Source organism: Halyomorpha halys, unplaced genomic scaffold (assembly GCF_000696795.3).
Source record: "Halyomorpha halys isolate HHAL.00 unplaced genomic scaffold, Hhal_1.1 Scaffold107.1, whole genome shotgun sequence".
In the NCBI taxonomy this organism is placed as follows: Eukaryota; Metazoa; Arthropoda; class Insecta; order Hemiptera; family Pentatomidae; genus Halyomorpha; species Halyomorpha halys.
The window spans coordinates 1,800,144-1,808,464 of NW_027112128.1; the positions used below are offsets into that span (position 1 = coordinate 1,800,144).

The 8,321-nt window shown below is 30.8% G+C and overlaps 1 protein-coding gene and 2 non-coding genes across 3 annotated transcripts in view; all 3 read right to left on the minus strand.

The window, feature by feature from the left end:
- Positions 1-5,559, minus strand: part of nop5 (nop5 ribonucleoprotein) — a 10,881-nt gene extending 5,322 nt beyond the window's left edge. Inside the window, exons 1-5 of the mRNA XM_014415886.2 lie at positions 5,387-5,559; positions 5,212-5,288; positions 5,025-5,124; positions 4,039-4,250; positions 1,898-2,097 (exon numbers count right to left, since the gene is read on the minus strand). Of these exons, the coding sequence (XP_014271372.1) occupies positions 1,898-2,097; positions 4,039-4,250; positions 5,025-5,124; positions 5,212-5,288; positions 5,387-5,431 (634 nt within the window). The 5' untranslated portion in view covers positions 5,432-5,559. The remainder of the gene's footprint in view (positions 1-1,897; positions 2,098-4,038; positions 4,251-5,024; positions 5,125-5,211; positions 5,289-5,386) is intronic.
- On the minus strand, positions 176-305 carry LOC112210103 (small nucleolar RNA SNORA3/SNORA45 family). Its single transcript, XR_002944991.1, has one exon. It is a non-coding gene; the product is annotated as a small nucleolar RNA SNORA3/SNORA45 family (small nucleolar RNA).
- On the minus strand, positions 1,707-1,836 carry LOC112210105 (small nucleolar RNA SNORA3/SNORA45 family). Its single transcript, XR_002944993.1, has one exon. It is a non-coding gene; the product is annotated as a small nucleolar RNA SNORA3/SNORA45 family (small nucleolar RNA).
- Positions 5,560-8,321: the final 2,762 nt, after the last annotated feature.

An 8,321-nucleotide genomic window follows, 5' to 3' on the forward strand; every position in this document is an offset into this window, starting at 1 on the left:
ATACAATGCATAAACAAAAATTTTAATATATGAGTTCTTTAGCACTATCTGGCAATGAATTCACCAGGCAGCGACTCTAAGACTCAAAAATGGAACTTATTTGGGCTCAATAAAAACAATTGATAACAAACACTTCCTGATATGAAGGAAAGGCTAAATTATGCTATCAATATTTATATGTATTTTGTTTGGTGATTGTACTGGCAGAAAGAAGCCAATCCAATGCATAAACAAAAATTTTAATATATGAGTTCTTTAGCACTATCTGGCAATGAATTTACCAGGTAGCGACTCTAAGACTCAAAAATAATTTACATTAACACATGTCCATGTAACCCCAAACATTTAATGAAAAAACACCTGAAATAATTGGAACTAAATTATTTTTCAGGCACTATAGAACCTTAAGTAGGTTTTAAAGGAATATCATACCTCCTATGCACCATCTTAATACAAAATGGTTGAGGATCTAAAATCTTTGTTTTATACAGGAAAACTTCAAAATAAATTCAAGGCTAAACTTCATATTATTTGGAGCCATAAAATAATTGTCATTAAAATTAAAATGTTATATGCAATGTTGGGAAAGAATGTTAAAAATTGTTTTGCTCTATGTCATTTAATACATTAAGTTGAAAGACCAATAGACCTGATATTTATGAGGGGTCTGTTGTTGAATAGTGACAAACATCTTAAGCCTATGAGTACAATTCATAAAATGTTTTTGTTCAAGACCTAGCAGACTTAAAATTCGGGTAATGTAACTTAATCTATATGTTTCAAGCAGAATTCATTAAAATTAAAGAATAGGTAAAAAGCTAGTTTTTTATACAATGGACAATTCAATCATGGCATAAATGTTTAAATGTACATGCACAAAGTAGCCACCACCTGGAGGTTAGTTCACCACAAGTGATTCATAAAATTAAAAAAAAAAAGAATTTCATTTTTTAACATAAAAATTGGAGTGTTGACACTAAAAGATCATAAATGCCTAAATTGATATTTTGCGAGAAATGAAAAACATTTTTGGAGGTGTACAAATAGAACTGTGAACACATTATTTTCTTTTTTAATTATGAAAAATGTACATTTAATTTTCTAGTGTCTTTTCCCTCCAAGCTGTTGGCCTTCACACAAACCATTTGTTACAGAGAAATTTTTTTTTCTAAATGTTCCTGACCTTCTTTTTAGAGAAAATTGATCACTATAAAGGGTGCTCCCAAAACTTTTAATTAAGACATTTTATGTATTTTGTTAGGTGATTGTAAAAGCAAAAAGAAACCAATACAATGCATAAACAAAAATTTTAATATATGAGTTCTTTAGCACTATCAAGAGATTAGTCCACCAGATAGCGACTCTTAAGACTCAAGAAAGCAAGTTTATATCCCATTGGCATTAAGAAAGTTTCTTTAACTGGTAATTCTCGGGTAATGAGCTAATTCTCTTTACAATGGAGGTACCTAATCAATCATACATTAATATTTTTATGTATATTGTTTGGTGATTGTAAAAGCATAAAGAAACTAATACAATGCATAAACAAAAATTTTAATATATGAGTTCTTTAGCACTATCTGGCAATGAATTCACCAGGCAGCGACTCTAAGACTCAAAAATGGAATTTCTTTGGGCTCAGTAAAAACATTGATAACAAACACTTCCTGATATGAAGGAAAGGTCGAATCATGCTATTGATTTTAGTATGTATTTTGCTTGGTGATTGTAAAGGCTGAAAATAACCAATACAATGCATAAACAAAAATTTTAATATATGAGTTCTTTAGCACTATCTGGCAATGAATTTACCAGGCAGCGACTCTAAGACTCAAAAACGGAATTTCTTTGGGCTCAGTAAAAACAACTGATATCTATAGGAAAAAATATAACTCACCGACTAGTTTGACGATTTTCACAAATGCAAGGTTGTCTGTTATAATTTTCCCAAGTTCGGGGAAATGCCATCCGTACCATTCCCTGCATCTCATTATATAATTGTTCAACTCCTTATCTAGATCATCAAGCAAACCAATTGCTTGCACTATCATCACGTCCACCTTATCAGGAGAAAACTTGAGCTTATAGCGAGACAGGCTGAAATAATCATATTTAAAATAAATGAAATGAAAACAAAAAGTAAAATCTTATATTTAAACAGTGTAAACATTTTTTTTTTTTTTTTTTTTTCAATTCATAAAAATACAATAAAATCTTTCATGTATAGTTCTCTGGCAATGAGTAATTTAATCTAGTCACAAGATCTCAAATAAGATTCTTCAGGCAATAAAAACCAAAACACTGTCTTAACACAATGATTTATTATTAAAATTAATTATTAATGACATCAGGAAATAAATATTTGATATTTGATGCATGGCCATAAGGGCTTAAGTAAAAAATGTGAATTTTCAGAAGAGCAAAAACAAAGTTCAAAACATTGTGTAAAATCAAATTATTGATATTTTTGTAATTGTTATTTTTATAAAACAATATAGTAGAAAGTCTATCTGAAGCCTAAATACCTTATTACCAACCAGTAGCTCTGATTTGGTGATAATAAACATAATCTCCAAATGCTCAAAAAGTGACAGGCCCTTATGACTGCACATCAAAGGAATAACAATTGAAAAATTGCCAGATGATAATGTCGCATTCTGAGAATATTGCCACATCTTGAAGATGTGGTGAGTTCTACTCACATGAATTTCCTCAGAATGAAAGACTATTTGCTGTATCTTTGCAAATATTGACCTAATCAAGGGCAGAGCGACAATGTTTAACCAAAATTTTTTTTCTGAAAATAGATTATTACTAGATAAAGAGCAGTCCAATATCTAACTGACTATCTCATATGATTGAAATTTTATTTTTTAAGTTAACGGACAAAACTTTAAAAATTAATGTGTTGACGTTCTTATGTTAAACTTTTGAATTATGAAAATGGTTATTATTCCTAATTATATTCATAAATTAGTTTTAGAATGAATAGAATGCATATCTAGAATTTCTGTTTGCCTTCAGAAAAGTAACACTTTTAGTCTATTACTGGTATACATTTTTTACAAACTATAATTTTTAATTTGTTTTATTATGAACAAAGATTCTGAAATTCATAGTTAATAACCAACAAAAGTTGGCAAAATGTGCAACAGAAAATGTAAAATTATTTACAATAAATTTCAAGTCATACAACTGTTTAAAAACTGGAACAATATGAAATTGTATTAACAACGATTTTAGAGATATGAAATAGGAAAAAACAAAATCAGCCTTATTATTTAAAACAAAGCAATACAAAAAAATATACTTCTTGAAAATCATAATATAAAGTCCTTTAAAAAAAAGGAAACGTGTGATTATATGGTAATGTATATGGAAAAAGTAAAGAGAAAACAAAATCACAATAGCATCCAATACTTTTAAAGACAGCAAATCTGGTTTTATTTTCAAAAATGGTCACACTGTCCTTAAGAGATACTTTTATTTTTTTACCTACAAATAGTTTTTCAGTTCTTTCAGAAAAAGTGAACTGGTTTCCAAGGAAGCCTCCACAAAATACATACAAGAGAACAAATGTTGAATTTTAACCAATAATAATGGGGTCTGACTAGTATCTAATTTAAAAGGCTGGGTGGACCCCGGGAAGGCTTCAGAACTCACAGGGTTTACTCATAACCACAGTAAAACAGAAAAGATTTTAAGCCTGACAGGAAATTTATTTACCTTATGGGAAGAATCATATAAAATAACAATTATGAAATATCTCATAAATTCATTAAGTCATTTCAATTCAAAAATCATAAGATTTAATTCCTGAATCCAGCATATTGCCAATGTATACATATATAAGAATAAAAATTTATGTGGAGATGGAGTAACCAGTGAAATAATAGTTACATACCAAATAATACATAAAATATTTATTATTTGTAAATAATATAATAATAAATAATAATAATCAATTTATCAAAAAATATGTGTAAATTATTACTATGAGGAAGAATTTAGATTAACTATTATTTGAAAATGTATTACCTGTGTGCAAGACCTAAAGCCATTGCTGTGAACTCTTTCTTTGGAAGACCCGAAAGTAAGCTTTCTGTCTGTGACCTGATACATCTCATCAGCTCTTGGACAGGGGAACTCGAGACAACAGGCACATCAAATTTATCTTTAACAGCATTTCCAAGTTTAGCATCAGCAACAAGAATTTCTTCATGAGCTTCTTTGAATACAGTTTTTAGGGCCTAAAATTACATCCTTAATATTAGAAAAATAAGAATAAAAAATCAGACAAATACTTTTAAAAGAATAAATGAAGGTGTACATAAGCAAAAAACGAGGACAGAAGTAATAGAAGTAAGACTGAAAATATTTAAAAAAAAATTCAGAAATCAATCACTCACAATACAATACAACATTAAAATATCCACATTCTCACACATCACCAAATAAATACTTATGATACTAATAAGGGTACAGATGCAACTGGAAATGAAACAGGCACTTATTTAGATGCTGATGTATGCCTCAATAACAAGTGTGGTTCAACTATACAAAACAAGATCGATCAACAGGAACTTGAAAACTCGCTTATACTGCTTGCTTTAGAGTAAGTTATTAAATAAAGTTATTATGGGTCCAACCTTCACTGTAAAGAATACATTTACACTCATGGAGTTCACATTTCCGAACTAATAAAAACAGTAAAATCAATAGTGTACAACAGAATTCAGAATAGTAGACATTCCTGCCACTTGAGCTTGTTTTGTACAGGTGTACTACATTTAATAGTTAAATATCAAGGTAATGAATGTTTCAGATTTGACTGCCCCACAACGAACACCTGAATTTCATCACTAAGAAAATATATATTCATAATGAATTTATTGGAGTGAAGTAGTGCAAAGCCTTTTGTCAAAGGTGTCTACAACAATAAGTATTTTTTTAATATGATGAAAGCACAAAATTATGTCAATGCAAAGAGGAAAAACTGAACAAATTTCAAATGCTGAATATACCTTTTTAAGAGTTTTGCCAATTTTTCCTTCTATAGCTGCAGTGGTAGATGCTAATGCTTCAGTAGTATCAAAAAACTTTTCAAAATGCTTCAATTTCAATCTAAACAAAATATATACTATATTAAATGAAACTGTTGAAGTAATAAAGTCAATAAGACACAAGACCAAATATAGATAGTAAACTTACATTTGATTAGCTCCTTCTGGTGTTTCAAAATCCTTATAAAGATTATCTGTCTTCGAAAGCTTCTTTTCATCGAGTAGCTATAGATTAACACAATTAGTACTTAAGCTGAATATAAATTGTAAACACAACGTGCCCATGCGGTTAGCACGTTGTTATTAAAAAACAGGACACTTACCTTAAAAATAGCATATCCACCAGGTGTTTCAAAAAGAACAAGCATGATGAATTAATCAGTAAAACTTTATAAATAATATTACTCGCTAACCATACTAAAACAAATACAACTAAGACCACGAGGTAAGGATACCTCCAGAGCAAACCGGGGATTGAACTAGAGCGCGTGGCTTGAGAACAAGGAGGTTGTAAAAGAACGATGAACTACAGCGCTCTCTGTTATCTGTTTACGAAAATTTCAACGGCCAAAGAGAAAACAGGGGAAGTTCATTATGAAATTAAATTGAAGATCAAAGTTTTTCATTAATAATGACTTTTTCATAAAATTCCTAATTTCATTTGTATTTTATTCTTTTTTGGAAGATCATTTGTTGACTGTGTGTAATATATAAAAGGGAAATGGTCCGGACGCGGTCAAGGAAAAAAACTCAAATAGTTGTTGCTGTCTGGTGCTTTAGGGCGTAAAACCCTGAGGTCATCAACGCCCATAACTCAAATAGTCATTAAGCTATTTAATGAGAACCAACGTTTCGCTCCACGTTGCAGGGCTGGAAGGGGAAATGTCTACCTCTGTGAAGTTGGCCCCCATCCTCGAAATATTTCAATTTTTTTTTTTTAGTACTAGTAGTATCCATAAGAGTTCTAGAGTTCTCGATTATTTATAGGAATAGTTCTGATGTTTAAAACATCAATAATACCGGTCAAATGCCCGCGTGTAAAATACGTATTTTGTGAAACTTTAACACCGTATATCTATTTTCCTGGCAACATTACGGATTTATTCAATAAGGATAATTTTTAGAACTCTTGAGGGGGCCAACAGAACTATCAAAAAGCGAGAAAAAAATTTCCAAAAATGTTTGATCGCGAATTTTTCACCTGAGAAATCGTAAAAATTAAAAATTCTTAGAGTTCTAGTAGTTCCTACATAAAATTCAAAAATCCTAATAAAAAAGAAGAATTATTTATGTTGTTTAATATAAATAAATACCAATTAAAGATTACGCAAGAGTTTTGTGCAACTTTGCAGCCATTTATCTTTTTTGCAGGCAACATTATACGGATTTATTTAATAAGGATAATTTTTAGAACTCTTGGGGGGCCTAACAGAACTCCAAAAAAACGAAAAAAAAAATTTCTGAAAATTTTTTATCGCAAATTTTTAAATTGAAAGGTCGTAGAAATTAAAAATTCTTAGATTTCCAGTAGCTCCGATATGGGATTTAAAGTTAATAATAAAAAAAAGAAATATTTATGTTGTTTAATACAAAAAAATACCAATTAAACATTACGCAAGATTTTTGTGCAAATTCGCAGCCGCTTATCTTTTCTGCAGGCAACATTAGGGATTTTTTTAATAAATAACTCAAATACTATCCAATTATAGTCTCAAAACTTTATTTCTTTTATTGGTCCAACGTTTCGGCCAATCCGGCCATCTTCAGGGACATCTACTCAATACTACTTTGCGAACATATAATTTAAAACAACTCTAAAACTTCATTCAGGGTATTCTGCCCAGGTCAAAACATTTATATCTAATTAGTTAATTATCCATTAAAAACACAGTCAAAAATTATTTCTTTGCAAACACTATTAATAGACATTTATCACTGGAGAGTGATTTTCGGTGAATTCAGTGAATTATTACTAGTTCGGTGAATTTTCTCGTTTGCGGCATGATCTTCAAATTGACGAATAACCACCACTGCTATTTTTAAATGAAAAAGGACACATTCCGAAATATTCTTGACGTATCTTTTAAATTATCTTTTCACAGTCCACTTGTCACTCTCTTTTTCGCTCACGTTCACAACTAAATCCCAGCACTTGGCACCTGTTTGGACAAAAACTGACGAACAATAGTGGCCTAGTGGGCTCGGTCCCACATCCAGCCTCGTGTTCGGATCGTTCGTGCGTTTTGTCCGAATTCGGACAAATTGATTTCGCAGCTTTCAGCTTTCAGTGGAAGACAGTCGCGATCTTTTGTGGCAGCTAATAATAGCTACTTAATTATTATAATATATAAATGGATACAAATTTGTATATATTATTATTATAATGTAATAAATGGAAACTTTGTAAAAACTAAATTGCCGTATATATTATCGATTAAAGCAATTCACATACGCCTTCTGGACGAGCCCAAATCACGATGCGATTATTTTTGATAAGGTTACGAAAGTTAACGTGACTGGTTTTTCACTGCATCACTGGTACTTTCAACAATCACACTAGACCCAGTGCGATATTATTGTCATGACTGTAAATATCAAACAATTACACCATGGTAGTGGCTGCGACTTTTGCTGCAATAACTTAAAATGTACAATAGTTCACTGTCAAGGGGTTTGCATGTGATCATTAAGGTGAAATTTGCTGACATTACTTGTACCATCAATTGTCCCACCAGAGATAGTGCAACAGTACAATCATGATTGTAACAACCATACAGTTGCAGATATAACGAGGCCACTTTAGAGAGTAAACATTTAAACATTCAAAACGCTGATTGAGTATTTTTTGGTCGAGAGTATCGGCAGCACTGCCGAGTATGAAACGCAGCATCAAGGCTTTCTAGGAGATCTTTCATCCCTCGTTTCAGGTGTATCTTAAAACTTTCTTTGAACTTATTATTTTTCTTATTCGGAATCCTAATGTCGTCAACTAGCACTTTAAATTAATCTATATTAATAACACTAAATGTCTCTATTTACATAACGTAGAATTAAAACCAGCAAGATTTTATTAACTTCTGAGTATCGAGATAGCTGAAAAGGGAAATCATGAAAGGTTTTCTACCGGCGACTTTTTGTATGACGTAATCATCTCATACAGACCTATGAGTGACCCGTTTATTCTAACGAAAAAAACTTACATATAAAGTGTCTGTACGAATATACTAATTATATATATCTATATATATGTATATATAG